This window comes from Pithys albifrons, chromosome 1 (assembly GCF_047495875.1).
Source record: "Pithys albifrons albifrons isolate INPA30051 chromosome 1, PitAlb_v1, whole genome shotgun sequence".
Classification (NCBI taxonomy): Eukaryota; Metazoa; Chordata; class Aves; order Passeriformes; family Thamnophilidae; genus Pithys; species Pithys albifrons.
The window spans coordinates 56359509-56384095 of record NC_092458.1 but is presented as its reverse complement, the minus strand read 5'-3'; the positions used below and the strand labels follow the sequence as shown (position 1 = coordinate 56384095).

The 24587-nt window shown below is 37.0% G+C and overlaps 1 protein-coding gene across 4 annotated transcripts in view; it reads right to left on the bottom strand.

Annotated features, from left to right (window-relative positions):
- Positions 1-24587, bottom strand: part of AKAP11 (A-kinase anchoring protein 11) — a 41227-nt gene that overhangs the window by 5476 nt on the left and 11164 nt on the right. The window contains exons 3-11 of one of the 4 annotated variants that reach the window (XM_071550580.1): positions 23968-24084; positions 20914-20961; positions 19352-19486; positions 18202-18466; positions 13100-17750; positions 10815-10970; positions 7507-7590; positions 6683-6729; positions 3262-3422 (exon numbers count right to left, since the gene is read on the bottom strand). In XM_071550580.1, coding sequence (XP_071406681.1) covers positions 3262-3422; positions 6683-6729; positions 7507-7590; positions 10815-10970; positions 13100-17750; positions 18202-18466; positions 19352-19486; positions 20914-20961; positions 23968-24084 — 5664 coding nt within the window. The remainder of the gene's footprint in view (positions 1-3261; positions 3423-6682; positions 6730-7506; positions 7591-10814; positions 10971-13099; positions 17751-18201; positions 18467-19351; positions 19487-20913; positions 20962-23967; positions 24085-24587) is intronic. The other 3 variants (XM_071550589.1, XM_071550600.1, XM_071550608.1) reach the window with 3 other exon arrangements.

Sequence of the window (24587 nt, the reverse complement as noted above, 5' to 3'; positions counted from 1 at the left end):
TGAACAAGCAAAAAGTGATCCTCTCTAATCCTGAGCACAATCCTGAACACTTGAAACTCTTCTCAGTGGAAAAAAAAAAAGACATCTTTTCTGCAGAAAAAGAGACTGAAATTTGCAGCTATTTCTGTGAATTATCAAGCAGAGCACAGGAAATAGGAGTTTTACAGTCTTAAAACATGCAATTTTGTAAATTATGTTTGTTGGTTTATAAAAGCATGGTTATTTTTCTTTCCTCTGCCAGAGGAAAGTTTGGCTAATGTTCAGATACCTACTTCAGCAAATGCAGTATAAAACTTCTGTCCAAAGAAGATTCCACCGTGGCAAAACTACACAGCTGGCACCCAAATTTTAATGAGTTCAGACTTTAATCTCACGATTTCTTTAGTTGAATAATCTGTTTCTTACTGTCAGACAAGTGAAATACTAGTTTACTCAAAATAGGAATCTTAAAATAGCTAAGTAAGGTCTCATTACAAACTGAAAATACATGTTTTTTTAATCCAGGCACTTACACATCCACATTGCCAGTCTTTTCACAGAAGTCAAGAACTATCTATTCCAATTCACTGGTTTCGTGTTATTGCTCCTAACAAATGCATTTTGTTTCATACATTAAATACACAGGTATTTAACTTCTTTCTGCCTTGCAGAATATAACATGTACCCTTAATTAAGAGTTCATACACAGTTGTAGCAAATACTACCTTGCCTGATACATGCTAGGAGTATTTTTGTCTTTTATACAGCCACATGACATCAGTGGCTCATTACCCTGCTGTGATCAGCTAACAAGAGCCTCTTCTCCCTTCCAGAACTCACCAACTGCTTATACTGAAAATTACTGTTTTCAGTGTAACCTCAAGCCCGGGTTCATTCCCCACGTAACTGAGGTAACCTCCTAAGGTACCCACGTGCTGCCCCACAGCCCGCAGCTGGCGAGGGGCCACCAGCGCACCGGGTCGGGCTCGCCTCCTGCTGGGCGGCGGCGCCCTCTGCAGGTGCTTGCTTAGCCTTACACGTGACAGAATGACGAACCTCTCAGCCTGGGTCAGGGATCACTCCAACTGGGAAATGAGATAGAATACAAACAGGTAATCCTTCCCTGTCCCCGGGGAGGGAAACAGGATTCTCATTTCAACTGCATTTGGAGAACTAAAACTAATCTATAAAACTAAGTGAAACAATTAACTACTGTAGCATTTTCAGGACTGCATGACTACTGAGAGTAGCTCAGTTGGTTAAAACTTGGTTTTAATAATGCCAAGGTCATGGGATCAATCCCATGTATCGGCCATTGACTTGAGTTGGACTCGATCCTTGTGGGTCCCTTCCAACTCAGAATAGTCTGTCAATAGTCTGTTTCTCTACTGTCTGCTGAAGGTCTTATGCCTTACCTTTAGATGTAAACTCAGTATCAACTTATGACTGAAGTGTCAAGTATAAAAATATTATCATTTTTTCTGAGTGCATACATAACAGACACTACTATTTTCCAGAGTGCTTTTCTTGGTATATTCTCTTATTAAGGTGGTTGGAGTGATGTTCAGATACAGCACCAGCTAATAATTTATTTTGCAGCACTGGCTCAAATTGTACCATCACAACTTTGAAGTCTATTAACTCAGAATTGGCAGAAGAATGACAGACTTCAGGAAAAATTAAAAAAAGAGGCACCTACCATCTATTTTTTGTCTTACATATTATGTTGCAGTGTAAGATATAGGTCTCTCACACACACAAAAAATAAAGTTATTAGCACTTGAGGGTCCTACCACTATCCTACCTGAGTATTTGCAACACTGCAATTCCCCTACAAGCATGAAACAGATGAGCAGACCTTCAAAAGGCAGCAAAGAAACTCAGGTAAGAATTTTCTGGATTATTTTAAATAAAAATGCAAGACTTCCTACCCTCGAAATCAAATACACATACTGCAGTTACACAGGCAAAAAATCAACCCAAAATTATCATTCTCTCTATCTTTCTATAAGAAATGGAGAAGCCACCAGTATTAGGAAAATTCAAACCAGGTATGATCTGAACTGGCCACTAGATACCTTTCACACTCTTAAGTCTAGAGTAAATAAGCACCATAGGTGCACACATCCATCTAAATCTGAGAGTCTGTTTTGTCATACTGAACTCTACTTACAGTCACTCCCCTTTTCTCCTGAAATGATGTGAGCTTTGGAAAGCATCAAGGTTAATAGTAAATTTCAGAATTGAGAGCAAGCTTTTCCTTCCATAATATACTGATATGCATGTTAAGTTGGTTTTGCCAAGATCTTAATTATTAAAACTATACTGATGGCATCACATTAATACTTTTTCACAGCACCAGGTCACAAAATGTATATCTTTGATAATTTGTTGTTGCTATGAACCTCATCATTAGAGACAATGACTATATATATATATATATTAAGTCAACCTTTCAACAGTCAGGTAATGTTAAGTAATTCCCTGGTAGAAGATTTAAAAATATAGGTCGAATGTAATAAATGCCAGACTATCCTGTGCAGTTTGGTTTGCAGCCACAAAAGAGTAATTACGATGATTTTAGAGGAATAATAAGTTCCAACTTTGTGATGAAAATACTCAGAGACAATATGCATGCCAAAACATTGAGTCTTCCCAAAGAGACACAAATTGCTAAAGTCTAACTCTTAAAAGTTACATTTTTTCTTGGGTCACATTAAACTCAACCTATAAAACCAAAATAAGGGCATCTAAGAATAAAACAGTCTTACTGAGCTTTCTTTCTTAATACCTTTGGTTTCAATTGCTTACAGAATAAAGACATGCTTAATATTTACTTAGAAACTAAACTTCTTTCTAACATGAAAATTTGTCTTTGCTAGCAAAAAATCCTCTAGGCAGAACATATTAAGTTAGAAATTAATTTGCATGACGAAGTTCTCAGAAAGATCCAATTTACAATTTAAGACTAAGTAAAAAAATGCTTGAAAAAACATACTTTTCAACAAAATTTGTTTTTTAAAAAAATCCCTGCTGTAATTGCATCCTTTGTGGAGCAAAACACTTGTGAAACAAGCTAATTCAATTTTGATTAATGCTCATTTATGTATGGTATATATACACAGGCTAACCAGGTTGTTCCATTTTGATGTCTCAAGGTTTAAATAATGATTTTCCTCAACAGTGAATAGCAAATGGGGTAGTGGCAGCTGGTATATCAGAGCAAATGAAGTCTAGAAAATCCTTTCCCCTTCCCACCACCCATCAAACCTGAGTACTTACAAAGACAAACTCCCTGGAGGCAGTGTCACGGAGGTGAAGATCAGACACCTCTGTTTCAGAAGCTGCCAACCACTGGAGCGCTGCTCTCAGCTGGGGGTCCACTAGAGTTCGTTCCAGATCAATATTCGCTATTGATAAAGTCTTTCGGATTTGCTCCAAACCTAACATTAAAAATAAAATCATCAAATCTGTAGCTTCAAATTGTTTCCAAAAATGCTGTAGTTCACTGTCTATAGACTATACTATCTTAAAACCTTCAATTTAGTACACACAGATAGTATGAAGGGGAAAAATCATACTGGTCTGAAGTGTTTCAGTACTTTCACATAAGGAAGTACTATTTATCCCATTTACAATTGTGTGCAAACATAGCTGACTATTACATTTCAAATGGCAAGGAATTTAACACAGCCTTTCATAAACTGAACAGCAATGACTCTCACATGATCCATCAGTTACGTCTATTTCCAGCTGCTATTTTTTGCTATGCCTTCATCTACTGATTATATTTATAAAGTGTGTATTTAAGAATTCTTTCCTGTACTGGTCAGGCTGTCTCTGAGTTTTTCCAAAATATACTGCCTGTTTTACTGAGGCACATCCAATTTTTCAACACTTTTTACATCGTACATTCCAAAAATTAACATGGCATTAACACAGGAAGAGCAGCTGTGTTAGTAACACTTAGGAACTATAGTATTGGCATCTTCCATTTCCACACCAAGTTTCTGTATCCAGCTACCACAGTGATCCTTTGTCACACTCTCAGAAACAACTAAGCACGTATGTAAGTGCCCTCCAAGTTGTTCTTGAAGCCTCTACTTCCAGACTACTGAACTTGACTCTAGGGAAATGGAATATATTTGCCACAAAAACATACGTTCATGTTCAGTTTACCTCAATCTCACTACTCTTCCAATCAAGGTTATGAAAACTGGGTACGAACGGTATTCATTCCTGACTGGCAAAGTCAATTAAGCTGAAACACATTCTCCCAGGCAGTAAAAGAGAGAGAAAACTAACAAGTGGAACTGTCAAACAGAAGTGTGCTTTTAGTGATAACTGATTATTTGTCTAGGAGCCCCAAAATCTAACTTCTTCATAAGGGAAAGAAGAAAGGATTAAAGGAAAAAATTATGACACTTTGCAGATAGAAAACATTGTGGTAAAGTATCGCTGGGAAATTTTGGTACGTTTTTTAGCTTTATAAAATAGATGTACACTTGGTAATAACTAGACTTTTTTTCAAATTCTTTGGTGAGCAAGGCAAAGCCAGCTTAGAAGAAGCCAGACATTTTCAGGTATAACACAAACAGAACTTCCAAATGTACAAGACCAGGTACGAAGGTTTTCTACTTAGTATTTAAACGGCACTACAATGACAGCAACAGAATGAGCATTTTCAAACCACTAATGAGGTGGTGAAGACATTAAGCTGGAAAAATTTCACTAGAAAACCCTTAATATAGTAAAAAGCAGTCTGTTGCGCTACAGACAATAGGTGACACCTCAAATGTGTAAACAAAAGAAACCAAGCACTATTCTAATGGAGCAGTTTGAATATTTGAGGTTCTAGAACTTTTTAAAGTTGAGACCAAAAGAAAGCAATGGTAAATTGATAAACTAGATGAATCCCACAGAGCAGAAAATATTTTAATTAGTATTCTGAGGGAAAAATACTCAATAATTTATTTTGATTTTCTTATAACCTTACAGTCACATCCAATCAAACAAAATTAAGAGACGCTGTTCCTTTATATTCATTTTTCCAGGCACTTTAAAGGAGGGGACAAACTCAACAAAAAAAAAACAAACAAAAGACCCCACACATCATCTTGCTTACATCAAGACTACTTGAAGATGTGCAACACGGTTGAATGTCTTCTGTAAGCATGTAGCAGAGGGTTTATTTCATCTTCAGAATATATCCAACACAAAGAATTCTGTTGCACCTTGCTCTAGCATCAGCTCACCTTAAAACCCCACTCATACACTGTGTATTCAGGCTGTTTTCATGTAAGTTTACAACCTTTGGCAATCAAACTGGAACAAGAGCACAGAGATCTTCTACAAACCACAGAGATGTAAAAAGATTCTGGACAGACCCCATTTTATACTTCACTAAGAAAGAGATTATAGCAAACGCATCAAATCCAAGTTTTTAGATTGTTTCCCATGACTCTCTCCCACAGTTAATGTGTCTTGTTTAACTTCTTCAGCATCTCAAACATAGCCATGCGGACATGCTGCCATGGCTGCTTATCAAGTATTAAAAAAAAAGTTACTCTATGCATATAAATTAATGCTTTCAACAAGGTGAGCAGAGTTCCCTACTGTCCCAGACTGAAATGGTTAATGGCTTAAACACTATTAAGATCATCAAAATACTTTTGTCAAACTGCAAAGAAACAGTTGCTCACCCAGCAAAGCCCACCCCTCCCTGAAGATGCCTACTGCAAAAGGACTTTCAGATCAGGTAAGTGGGTGCCATTGTTCAACTGTCCCAGGTGCAGAGGGGTGTGCATACCTAAGATACAAACTGGATTTCTACATAATGGTAAGAGGCTGGTAAGAGACAAATCCTCTGAGGTGGGATAATCCTTCTTATCATGCCAATGTCCTCCCTTACATGATGACTCTGTTATGAAAAGCCTTTCAGGAAGCATCGAAGACATTAAAACTCCCCACCCCAGATGATGTACAAGGCATTCCCACCTGATCCTCAGTGCATGTAACTCTTGATAATCTCTGAGTTTTGGGAGGGACTTCCCCCACCCCAGAGATCAAGACCATCACTTTGACAGGCCTGTGACCACCACTGCAACCAACAGACATGGAAGCTGCAAGTACCAAGTTTCATTGCTGGATCCAGCAGGTGGTGACTATACATATCTTAGGACCCTTATCCTTTCTTCATCTTTCTCTCCCTTACACATTTTCTTAAGTGTTATTTTTATGCTTTAATATTGCTGCATTACTACAGATGATAATACCCAAAACAGCTATAACCTGTTTTCCTTTGAAACAAAATTGCTCTAAAATAAACCCTACATATACATATTTACAAACACCAATTGTTCAGTGTCTTTTCACTCGAATCCACCCCAAGGGATTTATTAACATGAACTTCAGTTATGCTCTCCTTCTGGGGCTGGTCGTAACAGCTACCTTATGCCATTAAGCTCGTCTGAGCATCAGAGACTTGCATTTACCAAAGGCTGTAAAATTTAGTACATTAAGAGGCATATGCAGGGTATTAATCTAAGAATACATTCTGATACTTGGCTGACATCCATTATGATGAATAGGGACAATAGGGTTGTCACCTTGTTTTGCAGACTACGAAAGCAAAGAATTAATGAAATAATTAATGTAGAGCACACAGAACAAGAACAGTAGTATATGCTGCAACTGACATTACCTTCTACAGCATCCTTGGAATCATCATCTTTATCTTCTGTTCCATCACTGCATTTAAAAAACCAATCAAACAAACAAAAATATGAATACAATCCAATATACACTTAATAAACGTAGTAAATCCTAAGATTGTAATGAAGATTAAAGGACAGGAAGATCATAAAATAATTAGGGTGCGATCATGAAAAGCAGCTTTGCTCCTCACACCACTTCATAACGGAAACAGATTTATCATCAACTTCATACTCAGAAAAACAAGGGAGAAGAGAGAAACAAGAGAAGGGTGTTAAAAAGGATTGTAACATGAAAGTATTTAAACAATAAGAAGAAAACATTGATTTTAATAGTCTTGCTTCACATGTGAAGAAGTTGAGCCATCTTATGTCACGGGTATGAATAGCTGTAGGTTGCTCTAAGCTGCAAGTTGTAACTATTCTAATAAAAATCAATTACTAAGCAATTTTGAAAGTTTCCACAAGCTAAAGAAAAAAACCAAACCAAAACAAAAAACCCCCAGAAATTCTGTAGTAAGCAAGCTCTACTTTGCATGGAATGAAGTAAATCTAAGGACTCAAACCGCAGGCAGGAACATGCATAAAAGGGACCTTTCATTTTGCAAGCAGAACACATTCATCAGTTTAGCATAGCAAAATTTAATCATTCAGGATGGATTAATTAATGAAAAAATCATATTGTGATTAAGCAACAAGACTGTGAATAATGTATCAGCATAAAAAGGGCACTGTATTTTTATTTTCCAAAATGATGATTTCATGCATTAATTATGAGGAACCCATCTGGATTATATTTCCCAACTCAACCAACCTGTCTGACGTTGGAAAGGATAAATTCTCCTCATACATATCCCCTTCTAAACCAAGACTGCTCCAGCTACTGCTGTTACCATTACTGCCAGGAGAAGAAGAGAACACAGCTGAACTAGGTAAGAATAATAGCTCAAACTAGAACCTTCATTTTCCTTACAACTGTTTTGTCAAGACATTTAATGCAAGGGCACTGAACCTCCTAAACAGGCTTGCTGGAACAGAGTACCAACCTGTCAGTGCTATTCAGAGCAGCAGTGTGCACAATACTGCAGAACTAATAAGTTTCGGTACACAGGTGGAAGTATTAATTTATACTCATTAATTTTCCGGATCAGAGCTAGCAGGATTTCTGTCCTCAAGTCTAAGCATATTGCTCATTATTTATACAGACTCAACAATTTCAAAATGATTACTCATAGAAACATACGACTGCAATACTTAAGGACTAGCCAAGAGTTAATAAAGTTATGCATTGTGAAGACAACCGCACTATCAAAATCCTTCCAATCCACTCAAAAAATCCAGTAATGAACTCCAGCAGCTTGGTGAGAAATTCCTAAAGTATAATTTTTTTTTCAATTCTGAATATTGTTCTGCAAGTTGAACTATTAAAAATTGGGCAGTTATAAATCTGTGAAAACAATACTAAAAAGATTACTTCACTCCTCAGTCATGAAAATACTGCATTTATCCCATGACTACATTCAATCCAATGTAAAGAACTGAAAAAAATATCAAGCATGCCCTTACACTCCTTAATTTTAGTAATTATAAATAGCTGAGTTTGTTAAACCTGCAAGATTGAGCTACTCATATGATTAAATCTCTGTTCCCCAACTTTGTATCTCCCCCACAGCAAGGTCTGGAAGCCTTCCAAGACCAGGACTACCAGGTAGCCAGCATTCTTTGAGAAAGCTCTATTGCCAATTATAGATGGTATGAGAACTGCATGTGGTATAACTCCAGAGAAAAACTGCTGCAAGAAGATGCTTTCTGCACTCACATTTTATGTGACTGTTGAAGCTCTTTTCCACTCATACCACTCAAGACAAATAGCAGAACAGTGGAAAGGAACATTTCAAGAGATAGACACATTATCTTTTGAGGAATTTGCAGTAACAGCATCCCCTATCAGTGTTCTTTGCTTTCTGGTGTGCCTTCTTGGATCCTAATTTCAAGATTTTGCTTTAAGATGCCAAATTAAGAGTCTTTAAAATAAAGTTCTATAACCACAGGACAAGTAATAAACAGACAAAAGTGCTATAATGCTTCTATAATGGTTCATACAGGTCTTCAATATAGCCAGAAGAAAAGTAACATGAAAAGCAGGAGGTTTCTGCTCTGAATTATAACCTAACCTAGATGCTCTGACACATCCCCTGGAAAAGCCTATGTCTTTGCCTGTGCTTATACCCATACATTGAATACAGAGAAAGCTTAAGACTATTTTGTTTCTAAATTAAAGTTGCTAACAATAGGTACAACAAGCAGAAGATACAAGCACTACCCTGCACAACTAACTTTACCAAGTTCTCTAAAGCACTTTCATTCAAATGGAACTGCTCATGGGAAGTGGTGAATTAATTCCTTGTTTTGCTTTGATTGTGCGAGACTTTTGCTATAGTTGTTTACCTATCTTTATCTCAACCCACGACTTTTCTTACTTTTACTCTTCCAATTCTCTCCCCCACCCCACCTTGGGAGAAGTGAGTGACTGGCTGTGTGGGCATTAGTTGCCAGCTGGGGTTAAACAACAGTGTTATTACAGAATCTTGTGGTGTTACAGGTCTCCCCCAGCAGGTAATTAGAGGTATTACTCTGGGTAGTAACACTGGATCCTGGCCTGCTAAACCTCAGGAACACAAATGAACACACGTGCTCTTACCAATCCACAGTTAGTTCTGTAAAACTACCTGATCAACTTGCATGTGCCCGTTTCTCCTGTCAACATTTTGCTATCTAAGTTATGCCTCCCCTTCTATGAGTAACATGCTAATTTAATTCATTCCTCTCCTAATGAGCCACAGATTTTCTTCGAAGTTCTCTAAATTGCCTTCTTCTCATTTACATCTGTTTTGAGGATTATAAACAAATAACAAATACAATACAGGCACGACAAGTTCAGTAATGTTTTTTACTCTTTTTTTCTCAGTATCCACTAACCTATATTTTATTCTCTATTTGAAAATGCCAATATGCTGAATAGTCTTCCTCACAGTCTGAATTTTATCACTCATTTTTACTCATTCAACAGATATTTTATTGAGGTAACTAAGTTAATTTACAAAATTATTAAGTTCTATGAGTGATGAATTCTAGCAGTAGTTGGCTTAAATTATTTAGTTAAGTAAAACATGATAAATATTGCTGAAAAATAGTTAACTGAGCAGTTTCACTTTGGTACCAAATAACCTATTTGTGTATTAGGAAAGGAAGCACATCTCCCATACTTCCTTTAATCACAGAGATGCTGGAAATTATAATAACTAAAGAAAAATTATCTCCCCCACTTTTGCTATTCTTCAACAGAAATGCTGAGCTTCCTACAGTAACATAAGTGTTATATCAATCATAAAAAACTAAGTTTACTCATCCCTCATGTATTCATTACGTAGAAGCTTGAGCCACAATTCTCCATATATATACTCCTCCCTGGCAACAGGCAGACATTGAGATTTTAGGATTTCCATTCTAGTATCTGTTAGTTATCAATCAGCCAAGGAAAGCCTAGTGAGAAGGAACTACCCTGAACAGGTAAGTTCCAATACTACACACCCACAAGCCCATTGTTAGCAGTATATAAATATTCCACCAGTATTGGTTAGAGCAGCTTATAAATGCCAGTACCAAAACACCAAAAATAGCTGGAAAAGTTTCTCATGCAATTTAAGCTAATATTACTTCTTTTCAAGAATAAATGAATTTATATAAAACTCAATTTTTAAGTTTTAATATTTTAGAGGACAACTTACAGTACTCTCAAGTTGTATTTTTCACAAGATAGTTGTTTTTAAAATGCTTATATCTTTTGCTAATACTTAAATTTTATATGTGGTTTTATTTGATGTGACCTCCTGACAACGACAATGCACACTCCACATATTTCATATTTTAGAGTACGAACATTCATGGCCAACAACATTTTGTAAGAAAACAAAACCATAATATTAATTTTTAATAAAAAAGTCACTGTGTATTGAAAACAAAACAATCTCTTCTCCCCTAAACTCCAGGAGAAAACCACTTGATGTCAAGCTATTTGATGGGAAGGTAACTGTTTAACTGTACTAACATGTTTATAGTTACCTGTCACTGAGGTGAAGAAAACTGCTGCTCTCATCAGGATGTTCATCTTCAAAACTTAGATTGGACCAACTCCCAGTGCTATCATCACCAATACTAAGACTCATCTGCTGGCTAACAACAGATTCAACAGAGTGAAATCCTTCTCTTCCAACAGAGCTAAACAAAAATTTAAGATAAAAACACCGCTAAATTTCATGCTGATCTGTGTTAATTTGAAACAAATTATCACCATTTCAAAGACATAAATTCCAAGGAAATAGAAAAGAAGGGAATCTCTTAATTTGTACACTATTTTCAACACAGAAGTAGAGCAACCAAATGAACCTGAAAGATCAGCAGGCTGTTGGGTGCTGTTCCACCAAGCAGGTGCAATTCTTTCACTGGAAGTCAAATGGAGTGGCACAAATGATTCCCTCATTTGGAAGATTTTTGCTGTAAAGCACAGAAGCCTTGCAGACTGTGTATCAAGGTACACTTTTCAAGCAGAAGACTTACCATTTCTGAACTTGTTCACCACAGGATAGTTTGGCTATTTTCCCCAGCCTGCTTTTGGTAGAAGCAGCTAGAGGGTCTGCTATTGTAGGCAAAGTGCTTAAGTATGAGCTGGTGCTTAAAATGTTAGGATTCCAGTTTTTAAAAACATCTCTCTGTAGAAAAAGATTTGTCTTCCTTCTTCAAGAAAGTGTAGCAATGTATGACTTGTACAGAATTTTTCTCTCAGGAAATTAATTTAATTTTTTTATCCAAAAAACAATCAATCAAGCACAGTCCATAAAAAGTAGTCTCTACGAGATCTTTCAAAAAACTGATTTAAAGAAGTTTGAACTCCTTACAAAAAAAAATTACAAAACGAGAACATGCAGTTATGGACTTTCACAGGTGAACTGTGATTATCTATATACATATGAAGCAGTAGAAAGTTAAAGAAATATGATCATCCTACTACCACCATAGCAAGCAGCCACTGTAACATTCACTACTTCAAAAGCCAACTTTACCTCATCACTGATAACACTTTGCTCCACTGAGCATGAATTTGTGCCAATATGTAACTTGCACTGGAACCCATCAGGGTAATGCAAAGGTCACTTTTTTCCCCATTTTTATTTACAGTTACACTAGCACTAGCAGCAGTTCTCTACACCACACAAGGCACCTTCTCAAGAAACATATGGATTACATACCACACACTAGATGACAATGTAAGAAACATTTATAAATTTTGTCACAGTAAAACTATAATATTGCCACCTTGGCACAAATTTACTAATAAACAACACTTGTTTGAACCCTGCATTTTCTTGTTGGCATATTCTAACTAGAATTTTTAAATGCAGTGTCATTTTTGATACTGTACAGAAAAACATCACCATGTGACTACTTTCTCTTGTTACACACTAAGGATTCAACCCTGTTGTGCAGAGACTGACAATACATACACCTCATGAGCACTTCTGTGCTGTTAGCATGTATGTATTTCATACCAAACTTTGAAAAATGTAGTTCAGTCCCATTGTGGCCTTTACCCACTGACCACAAAAAAATCAATTTTATTGTTCATCATGATGCTCCTTTAAAAACCAGAAAAAGAAACCAGTGTGAGGAATTCCCCTTCAAAAAGAACCCAATAGGAACACATGTATTATTTCAAATTTAAAAATACAGCATGGTAAAGATTGCTCTTGGACCTGAAGAGATGTCACTCTGATAACTGCACAGTCTGTTTTAAGAAACAGTTGTTGTTTGCCACTAATTTATTGTGGCATGCGTTTCCTATTTCTAGGCCTATTAAAGGAGTCAGCATGTTACCATTTGCTAAATACACAAGAATTTCAAAGTCAATTCCTTATTTATTGTATTCTGTAAGCTAAAGTGTGGTTTAGTAAGTTGTTTTTGTTTAAAGTAACAGGAATAAAGTAATAAGGAAACTATCACAACACAGCCATTATCAAAATTAAGCCTTCATACTGCAAAGCAATGGCTCATTTGGACAGCATCAGATGCTGAGAGGAAATACAAACAGGGAATAGATCTGGATTTTGTCACAGTTCACATATCAATAATAAAACCTGTAAGGGCTAGTAAGTTCCACTTACTAGTCACCTACTGGAACATACGTATGCTGATACACACAGAAATCTTGGTTTTAAGCTCACATAGACATTCAGAACATGAAGTGTGTATTTCTAAGAAAATATATATTAAAATTCATTCCAAGCACATATTTGCATTAACAATCTTTCTTCTGGTACAAAAAGCAACAAAAAAGAGAAAATTACTATTACCTTATGGTAACTGCCTGACCAATATTAGTCATGGCTGATGTCATTATTTCAGTAGTAAGGCTTTCAGCAAAACTGACTCCATCTTGTCCAATACCACTGTCAGCCGTCAGACTCGTATAACTCAGCTCTCTTTCTCCTTTCTCTACGGAGGCAGTAGCCCCCTTGTCAGAAAACACTGTCCTCTGTTCTACATCAACATGAATTTTGGGAATATCAAGCTGAAACACTCTTGCATTCTGACAGGCACCACTCAACCCGGAATAAAGTAAATGCCTTCCCGGAACGCAGGATTCTTGTGCAGGTAGATGATGAGACATACTTTCTGTACAGTACCGATGTTCCTTCATACTGCAGCATCTGCAGACAGTTCCAGAAAAAGGAGACAGTTTCTCAGTATACAAGAGCTTATCCCCATTTTTATTGTTTTCAGCCACATGGAGAAGAGCCGATTCTAAACTCATTTCTAGGGTATCATCTGCTACTTTCCTAGCATATTGTTCTATAGCTTGAATTATGCCCTCAGTGTAGCCATTTTCATTTACACTACCTGTACTATGATACAGCTTATGATCTGGGGAGAAAGGAAGAAATGTCCTAGAAAGTCTTCTTTTAATGAGATCCCCTGTGACTTCATCAAACTCAGTCTTTTGATATAGACAGGAATCTGTTAGAGACTTCGGCAAACATGCTCCTGACATTTTCAGTTTCTTCCTGACATCACAAGTGATACTGTGAGCAAGGGATTCTGAAAAATGTAACAACTCTGTACACTCTGTTCTCTGTGTGTCCACACTCCTTTCGTATGTTTGGCCTTCACAGCAATGAATGCTGCTTTTAACTTGCTGCATTGCATCTTTATTCACTACTTTGATGAGCTCCAGCTTACCAGTTACCTGTGCGTTTTGCCCAGCAAACACCTTTCTGTTGTATCGCAATTTGGTTTTCCTAGCAGCTTGCTGCAAGCCCGATTTGATAGACCTGTAAGCAAGTCTGCTAGCATACTGCTCCATCAACAGCTCAGCACTACCACCTTCTCTCTTCAGAACTCGAATGACATGATCTGCGTATTCATCAGTCACACTTTCACAGCTCGGGTACTTGGATGTCAAACCTGAACCCTGTGGTAAAGGAAGAACAGATGAATCTCCCACCCTCAGCCACTGGTCCTGCACTGAACCACACCATTCTTTTGAACTACCATCTTTATCACCTTTTCTCAGATAAAGGCAATCTACCTGACAGTTAACCCGCTTCAACCTCAGCAACTTACAATGCCTTGATTTCACTACTTTCTTGGCCTCATTGATGACTTCTCCTGCCACATCACCTGCATAATTCCATAAAGAATTGCGTGTCTCTTCTGGGATATTTTTAAATGCAGTATACCCACACAGTTTCTTTTGCACACCTAACTGAACCCTTCTACCAGCATCTCTTTCATTTGTTTTACCATCTAAATGGGAAGCAGCCACTTCAGTTGCTATTGAAACTATATGGTTAGCTAAACAATCTGCATACTGAATTGTTTTTTCCAAATGCTCCCCTTTCTCAACAGGTATTTGAGAATGATCTTCATCTTCACTGCTTTCCACTTCTTCAGAAAGTGACCGCATGAGTTTCAGCATAAATTCCTCATTTTCCAAAGAGTCAGGTTCAGATTCAGACAAACCAGTAATGGATGGATTGTAGGGTGTAGAAGGTGGTGTTGCAGGTGAAAATTCTTTTGCTAATTCTCCCTTGAGTTTCTTGGATAGCTTTCTCAGGTTCCTTTCAGAAGTGCCTTGACACGGCACTAAAGGAGTCGGTGGAGGCGTATCAGGCATTAAACAGGTATTTCCGTGTTTGAGACTTGATTTTTCTTCCATCTGCAAAGCACTTTCACTGCCAAGCATTGCTGAAGAAAAGCTATTTGCATGCAGAAAACAATCAGCCTGCCTGTAATTCAAAGCTCCTGCTGATAGTTTTGGGGCATCATTTTTTTTTGAAGGCTTATTTAAGCATGATATTGAACAGCTTCCCGTGTCCGTACAGTCCTCTAGAATGTGTTTAGCAAAAGTCACAGTGGAACAAGGTGGTGGTGATTTTGCAGAAAACCTATGTCCTTTTTGCTCCTGCCAACAGTCTTTAGATTCTGAAAAACACTGAACAGAATGAGTTGGAGTAAGAAATTTACATGGATTATTCAAAGGCAACTGTTGTTGTTCCACAATTATAGAAACATTACTTTGTTTCTCAGACTCTTGCTTCTTTATCTCACACTGTTCTTTTTGCTTGGTATCTCCACAAGCCGGTGAGCTCACATTACATGTCAAATTATCACTAGTGTTGCGTAACACAGTTTTACTTTCATCCACAGAATGTTTTATGACATACTTAGCCAAATGATCTGCAAATATATTCTTGGGGAAGTCTTCACCAATACCTTGAACATAAGGGTTTTTATCTACTATTTTTCTTGTTAAATAATCTGTATACTCTTCTGCTGCTTTTGTTACTCTAGATGAGGTAATGGCTTCATAAGCTTCATTTACTATCATATCCACCATAGTTCCAGAGAAAGTATTAATGCCTTTCGACCCACTTGTTAATTCTGAACCACTGGTCATTCCAGGTCTGTTATTTGTTAGTTTAGTATCATTTTGGTTACAAAAGAGTGATGAAGTACCTTCAGTACTTTGGTTGTGATCTGAGGTTAGATATATATTTCTGAAAGAAGATACTTCCTGCTCTCTCTTTTTGCTTGTGAAAAATGGATGAGTGGAATCTTTGAATACTTTCATATTGTCATCAGCATTTGGAGCAGCGGATACTTTTGCTCTGTAAGCATCAGAGGAAACCTGTTGTTGACAGAGAACTCTTCCAGCTAAAGGCACAGGTATTGAACTTATAACACCAGAGGTGCAAAATAGAGCTTGTTGTACTGTATATTCCTTCTTGGTATCTGGGATTGGCTTTAGTGCTACCCTATCATTTAAACTAGGAAAAACTGTGGAAGTCTGTGTTGACTCTAACATACTTTCTGCACTTACATATTTAATATTGTCCATGGAAACACTAATGGCTGCTTGTGTTGTGAAGGTCACATCAACCTGAGATAGTTCAATAAATGCCTCCTGAATGACAGATTCAGACAAATCTCGGGCATAGGATTTTACCACTTTGTTTTCATAATCAAATGATGAAGGCGGTGCAGCTGTAGGTGTTGATGGATATGAAAACTGGCATACTTCCATGATTCCTTCAAACACAAGTTCTTCAGCAAGGTCTGCTGCAAACCGGGCAACAGTGTTGGTAAATATTTGTTTCTTTACCTGACGCAGTTCTTTCAAAGCACCAGTTATAGCTTCGCTCACTAAAAAGTTTGCTATCCCATTAATGGCACGCTCCTTCAGGGAGATTGCTCTGCGTCTCCCAATCTCATAAAAAGCCATCTGAAAGACTGAAGAAGTCAACCTAGCAGCCAAATGACAAAGTGCATTGGTACATGAAGAAACACCTTTTTGCAGGTCTTTAAATGCACTGCCAAAACTTTTTTCAACCAATTCAGCTGCAAATTTTTGAATGCTATCTCTAATCATTAGTGACTTCTGTTTAGATTTTGCCTGTTTATCTGGTTCCTTACCAGTTTTCACTTTGAGATCTGTAGCTTGCCTTTTTTTCTCTTTCAAAGCACTCCTTTTGTGCTTCGACTCATCTCCTGCACATACATGTTCTGATGAGGACTCAGAAGAAAAAACAGAGCCCAATATTTCAAATGAAACACTATCAGCATATGCTGAGTAACTATTATAAGGTGCATCAAAGTGACTGTGACCTGTCCCATCTCCACCAAGATTACTTCGACACAAACATTCGGAGGAACCACAGCTCCCTAGTGGGCTGAAAGCCGATGTTCTAATAGGGCTGAAGAAGTCTCCACTCTCTTCCCCTGATGTTTTAACTGGGCGAGGGGAATCCGGGACCTCAAAGATGCTGCTGTACGGTGACTCTGGCTTACGAGGAGTTGGTTTCATTACATTGGCTGGGAGAGTGGGACGATCAAACTTGAATTTCTGAGGATTCATTGTAATGCTTGCAGAAGACAATTTTTCATGTGCAGTCCTTCTTTTCTGAGAGGGATTCCCTAGGATGGGACCCCTAATAATTTTACAAGAGTTTTCCAAGGCTTGTTCCAGCTCATCAAACTGATCAAAACTATCAAAAAATTCACTTACTTCTGAATCTGAATCCTCTATACCATCTTTCACTACTGGAATTTTTGGCAGCTGAAGTTTTGCCTTCAAGCTTTTTTGATACCCTTCTTCATCTAAGAAGATGATGGGGCTTGGGCTGGAGCAATCTGATTCAGAGGATTCAGCTGGAGAGGAAGAGAAAAATGTTTTACGTAAAAAGTTAACTCCTTGATCAGAAGGATTATATGGCTTATAGAAACTCCTTTGTATCCAAGGATCAGAAATTGAGGTTGTTACTGAATTCTTTACTGACGACAGTTCCTTAAGTCCCAAAATATCAATCAAGGTAGAAGATCTGGCAGATGATTTTCGATGTGCAGAATCCACAGGGATCTTTGAGTCAACAGCTTCTAAACATTGAGCAGGGATGGTCTGTGAAGCAGCATCTCGATGGTTTTGAGAAGTAAAGCTGTGTGCACCTGCAAAAAAAAGAAAAGGTAAAAACAATTGCTTCTAAACCAAGAATTTCCACAGAACTATGAAAAACAAGATAGATTTTAATGGCAACTGCTGGATTTATCATTGTTGCAAAATGCCAGCTTATCTTTCATGACTAAAGCAACCTTTCCTTTTCTTCAAATCCTATTGCTCAAATCTCATCACTGACAAATTAATGTATTTTTAGCATGCAAAACAGAACAAGATTCTATCTGATATCCGTATGACACCAAGATCAGAATCTTCTGTTAATGAGTTAGTAAACTGTCACGAAAAGACAAAAAATTAATTTTTCAGTTGCATAACACCCTCTTACAAAACATGATTAACATAAAAAGATTACTATTTATTTACATTTATTTTCTTTTTAAATCCCAACAGCCTAAATTTCAAATACCAATTTCTACAAGGCTATAGTGTGCAAGAACATACCAGCACTTTGCATCTTTGAAGGTTCATCTTCATCTAAGTGTTCAAAAGCAGTGACAAAATCATCCTCAATTGAAGAAACCGACTGATTAGTGTCATCATCCTCTCCATGGGATGTCTCTGTTTGATGTTTTTGCAGAGAGTTTGTTTCCACTGCATACCTTATGCCTGTGGTATACTTGCTCAGCAAGGTAAATATATAATCAACTTTTATCCTTGGGAATGAAGGAGACAATCTCATCACACAAAACACTTCAGGAAGCTGATTCTTGAAAAAGAGAGCAACAAGAAAACAAACATAGCAATCTTAAAATAATTTTACTGTCAGGAGTAGCAAGGCATTCCTTCAGTACATTTTTATGATGAGTAAATAATTTAGAAATATTTTAAATATAAGAAAATGAATTAAACAGTTTGTGTAGAGTGCCAGTCAGAATCACACAGTTTCATACCTTCTGCCTTCTGAATAAATCATTGCAATAATCTAACACAACCATGCTAATATACAGATCTATTAAAGAATGCATGTTAAAAAGTTGTAGAGGAAGACAGTATTTCAAAGCACATTTTCATGAATAGCACTTCAGTATCTAGGCTATTTGTTGCTTCAAGGTATTTTCTATCTTATATGCAGCATTTGCAATTAGAGAGAATATAACTGACTTGGTAATAATGGGAACAATATAAAAATAAAAATAATGGAAATTACATCATTAACAGCATTTATTTGCAGTATTTATTTTGTAAGAAAAGAGTTCACTGAGTTTTATGAATACTGGACATCCACATAATTTTGGCATCTCTATTTCAAAAAGAGAAGTCTGCTGAAGATGGAAGCTGTTATCTGAGCAAAGCAGAGATAGGTAACTTGACAAGTTTCATATTCTTTCCAAACTGGCATTGAAAGGGACTGTAGTCTAGCAGAAGGATGGGATCAGCATGAAAGTTTTTACTGAATATTTTCTGTAAACAGGACAGCACTGTTTATTTTGATATTTTATGACATTTATTTCCATGAAAACACAAAAATATGGCAGTAATACTACTGTGGCTAAGATGGCCCCCAACCAAAAGCAAGGAGAGGTGTGATACAACTAAATTCTCTAGGAGATGAAGTACACTTCTGACATGCAAGAAAGCATAAAAATTTTACCTGATGTTTCATGACATAAGGTTTTGCCAAGGTTTTCTTCACATCTTTTAGAAATATAGCCTCGTTTTCTTTTAGTTTGTGCAACTGGAGTGATTTCAGAACATCTGGAAGCTCTACAGAAACAGCTGACAGATCCTGATTTAAATAAACAAACACACTTAGACTATCAAGTCAAAAAAATATCTTGTAAATAACAATGATCTCATATTCCCCCCTAAGAGTAACACCCACTAATTTTGGTAAAGGGTTTTTTTATTTTCTATTTCCTGCTCCATTCCCCACTCACTCTCTTGAACTGCAATGCAAAGCTCATGTAAACAATCCAGTCCATACTTGGAAGATGCTTAGAAGTCATAGAGAAGAACCCTGTAAGTGCTGAAAAACAGCTGCACATCCTACAAGGTACACAACTAAAAACACTGACCTCAGCTAATAATGGTTCTCAATGGATCTCTACATGCTCTTAGTGTGCTTTGTTGGAACAGTGTTCCAGCTCCCCACTACAAAAAGATGGACAAGGTACTTCTTTAAGCATGACCTTGGATAACTTTTAGATTTGCTTAAAATAGAAGAGGCCTCCAAAAGATGTTTTATTGAATTTTTTTTCAACAATCCAGACACTACAGATCCCTAGGATTCAAAGCAAATCTCCATAAACCTACTCTGTCCAATTTTCTTTAAATTTCATCTAATTCTGGGCAATCAAATAGTTCTTATTCACCTTTGAAAGAATGTCTAGTGTTGTTATAATCTGATTATTTAGCAACATTGATATAATTTGGATCATAAATGGATTCAGAGTTTCTTTTTTCATTTTTAAACATCAGAAAACTACTACAACAATTTCTATCTAGTAGGATCTCATCAGAATAGAAGAGTGGAATTGCACTGTGAAGACGTATGTTATGACTTATACTCATGTCTAAGTTGTACAGGAAGGGCATTATGAAAATGGCAGATCATAACCCTCCTAGTTTGCTACACTCAGCCTTTTAAAATAGTATTTCCTTATCTAATTCTCCAGAATAGTATCTTATGGCATAGCCATAATACTGACTCCTGACTCCCCCAGCAGCAATTCTCAGCCAGCAGTCAGTTCAATACAGCTTTAGCTTCACACATGCCACTGGACCATAATAGTAAGAACCACTCAGCTAAGGAAAAGATTACAAACCAAAATACTGATACACAAAAGTTTTTAACAACAACAAAACCCAAACCAAAAAAACCATGCACAAAACCCCACAATCAAATGAGTCCCTTCCCACCCAAACAGCTCCCCAAAACAATCATCCCCCTCTGCCACATTTAAGTAACTTGTTCCAGACCATCCTATAATACAAAGACTGATCCACTTTTATTTTAAATATATATAAAACACTGATTGTCATATTAAAATAATTATTTTCAAGCTTTCAATGACATTTGAAACTTACACTTTTAGACACTTAAAATAAATCTATTTCATTTCTTAAACACCAAAATTCTTCCATTTAAAAAATAGGTACTACTTAGAAAAAAGCACCAGATAAATTCTTTTCCAATATAGATATGTATTGTACCTGCAAGCGAGCAGTACCCATCTCTTCAGCAAAACCTATAAATGAAATCTGTAAAACAAATACATTAATATAGTGAGGTACAGAAAAAAACTTCTTTCTTTCCTGCAGATATTTAAGAGTTAAAACATTCGCAGACTGTAACAAAAAGCTTCATTCTATTGCCACAATAACCATACCTTAGGGTAGCACAGCTTGCTCAAACAGCAGCACACAGTCTTATATAAAGAATAGCAATCCTATACAATTAGACTTGTGAAAGGTCAGATCAGACTGAAGAGCATATACACCATTTAAAAACCACTACACAAATTTTTGTAGTGACTGATAGATACAGAGCAACACATAAAAGCCCCATTACAGCTGTTAAAATAAACATGATTTGGCAAAGAGCTGTGCTCATCTGTCCTTGCTTCAGGCTGGGCACATATAAAACAGTTCCAGTCTGAAATCTGTCCATGCTAATAAACTGATACACATTTGGATATACTGAAGGAAGTATAATGCCAGCACATTATACAATTTGCCATGTAAATTGATTAGCCTAAGGCCAAAACACAACAGATTACTTAAGCCACATGTCTGCTCGCCATATCCAAGCAGACAAACCCTTTACTTCATTTCAGACATCAGATTTCCTCAGTACTCATTTAGGAATTCCCTAATGACAAATCAATAGCACATCTGCATGCTCCAAAAAATCCCAAGGCATTTATTTTCAAAACAATGTTGTCAGAAAATAAATTTTGCTTCCAAAATTTATGGAATATGGAATAAAGCACTAAGACTAAATCCTTCCACTGATGTTTGAAAATCAGTTTTATATGGTTTGGGTTCCATTATTTCAGAGCACTATGCAACAGGCTGAATTTTATGTATTAAAATCTCTGGAAAGTACAGAGCTAGAAAAAGAAGCGGCTGGAAAACAGTTTTATTTTGAACTGTGTTTTTGTTTTAAATATGCACTTTCAAAGTGCGAGCAAAAAAAAACCCAAACCCCAAACTTTCTTTCAAACTGAAATCATACTATGAAAAAATTTCATGTGTTTATTTCAGGGGCTCTCAAGCTGGGAAAAAGATCTCATGTCCCCAGAAAACATCTTCCCACTTACAAGACACTTTTCAATTTCTGTGTCTTTTCATCTGTACAGTACCTACAATATGAACTGAATTCCTCCACAAAAGAAGCAACATATCAAATAATTTAAAGGACTTCGGAAAAAAACTAGTTCTCCAAAGAACATTTTGAGAGGCTTTAGAGTTTATTGCTGTTGTTTTGTTTGGTCTTTCTAATAGGTTGTTTGGGTTTTTTCTTTTCTTACATGCCTCTTCCTCCAGATAACAATTCCAACCCTTCCCTTCTCCCATGGGATAATTCATTGTGCAACACAGGGCAGTATTCAGGAGTCATGGCTTCACACAAATGAAGAACAATATGTACACTGAGAAAGAACACACCCCTACTGAGTCTGCCTATTTTTGCCTCAATGACAATACTAATTTGGACTCCTTTATTGTGCTCCAGTTTTCACAGAAGAACAATGACCTTTTAATACCTTGAACATGTCTGAAGTTAGGACACCAATTCAAAAGTTGTTGGGGAAATAAAAAGGTAGTCAGCAACATAAGTCCTTTCTTTAAACTAAAATAGTGTATGCAACACTGTATTTGAAGGTTATCATAAGCTATGGGTACAGAGGAAATGGATTAAAATGGTACAGAAAAATCTAAATACTGGCTCTCTTAAGTCTGAGTAATTATCTTTGCAGTTCTAATAACGTTCTTTTAACATTCTCTGTATCTTTTCCTGTATTTCCATAAGAAAAAAATATCTGTTCTGTGGCAGGATATTAACCTTCTTACACTTCACCCAGAGGGCTCTTAATTGCTTGATCTAATAAGGTAACTAAATATAGTCAGCTATCTTTCTCCATAGGGACCATCACTGCAGGTATATAGAACATGTTGCCAGCTGTTTGTCGGGTATTTGCTACAAGACAAACAATGTTTCATAGATTTCTAAAGCATGGTCCATCTGGTCAGATACAGAGGAGGTTTTGCTCACTCCTCCACTACACAGCTCTTCTTCCTTACCCTAATCTGCCACATATTTTCACCTTCCATAAATTCAGCTTCTTGCTGGCTCCCCAAACGTTCCATAGAGCCACAACCCCTGACTGTATCTATCCAATCACAAAACCTGATGTTATCCAGGCAATCCTAATCCCTCTCTGCCAGTCACACGATCTGCCTCTTGCCTTCCTCCAACTACTTCTGCAATTAGCATTCTTGCCTAACCACCTCCCTGAGTTGCCTTTGCTTTGTTTCTCCCTGTCTCAGCTCCTCTGCATGGCCAGTTCAGGTCATACTCTCTCTAAGCTCCTTGTCAGGCCTGTCAACTCCTAATTAGAACTCTTGTAAAACACTTAGTACAAGTTACACACCACACATTGCTGCTTAGCTTTTTTTCTTTTCCCTATGGAGAAGTTGCTGTTAGCCTTGTAACTCAAACAGTTGTAGTAATTCCTCCTCATAGCTTGAGATTTACCTAGACAGTTCCACATTCTGTTCAGGACTACTTCTCCCCAGACCTTGTCCAGCTTTCAGCCCATCTGTATTCATGTAAAACAAGTCTAGATCTGCAATTTCAAGGCTTCAGCTTTTAGTGCTAAGCACTCAGTAAGCAAGAGCAATCATCTGAATTTTTATCTTCAGACCTGGATCAAAGTGTTACGCTACTTGGTTGGGACACCATCCACACAACCCTGACCACAGCAGTGCTCACACATGCAGTGCACCCAAGTCATCTATTTACACATTTTGGTTTTCCACTTTCACAAACCCTCCAAAGCAGAGAAATGTCACCTTGAAATGTCACGGCTCTCTTCAAGACTATAGTGACTGAATTCAAGAATGACAATAGAGGGTACAGATTTTACACCCCTAACTTGAATCACTGTTCCCATGTGCTATCCTTCAACTTCCCATACTGTTTCAAGCACAATTGTTTTCTAACATAGCCACAAAATATATATAAATGGTAACATTACGCCAAACCTCAATAAAATTATCATCTTCTTCCCGATTTAGGCATTCCTCTGCTGATATGTTGCATAACTCTTTCCTGCTCTGTAGCAGTGACTTCATGGAATGCAGTACACCCTCACCAAAACTCTGAAAAACAATGAAAAAAAATTAAGAAAAAATGCATTTTCAGTTTCAAATGCATGGTCCATCCATCTCTCCCCTGCCCCACGACAGGTTTCTCTACTGTAATTACTATTTCAAATTACTTTGTATATGAATCAGCAGGTTTGAAGTTTAAAATCACTTCAGGATATGGAACTGAAAATGCTAAGTTGCTTTGTCCAAGCAATACTTTTATTTCAGAATAGATTATATATTAAAAAAGAGAGAAAAAACACAGACTTGGGAAAAAAAGAACAGATGAATCCAAGAAGAAATCGAAACTACATCTACTCCTTGCACTGAAGCCTATATATGGAACTTCATCAACACCTTTTCCTTAAATAAGATGAAAAGCAATTATAGCCAAGAAAAGTCACACAGGTGGCTTCAATAGTCAGAGGGCAAAAAAACAAGAAAGCAAAAAAACCCCAAGAAAATCCACACAGATTCTTTCCCATTCTGTGAAAGATTTGAAATAAGTGTAACTT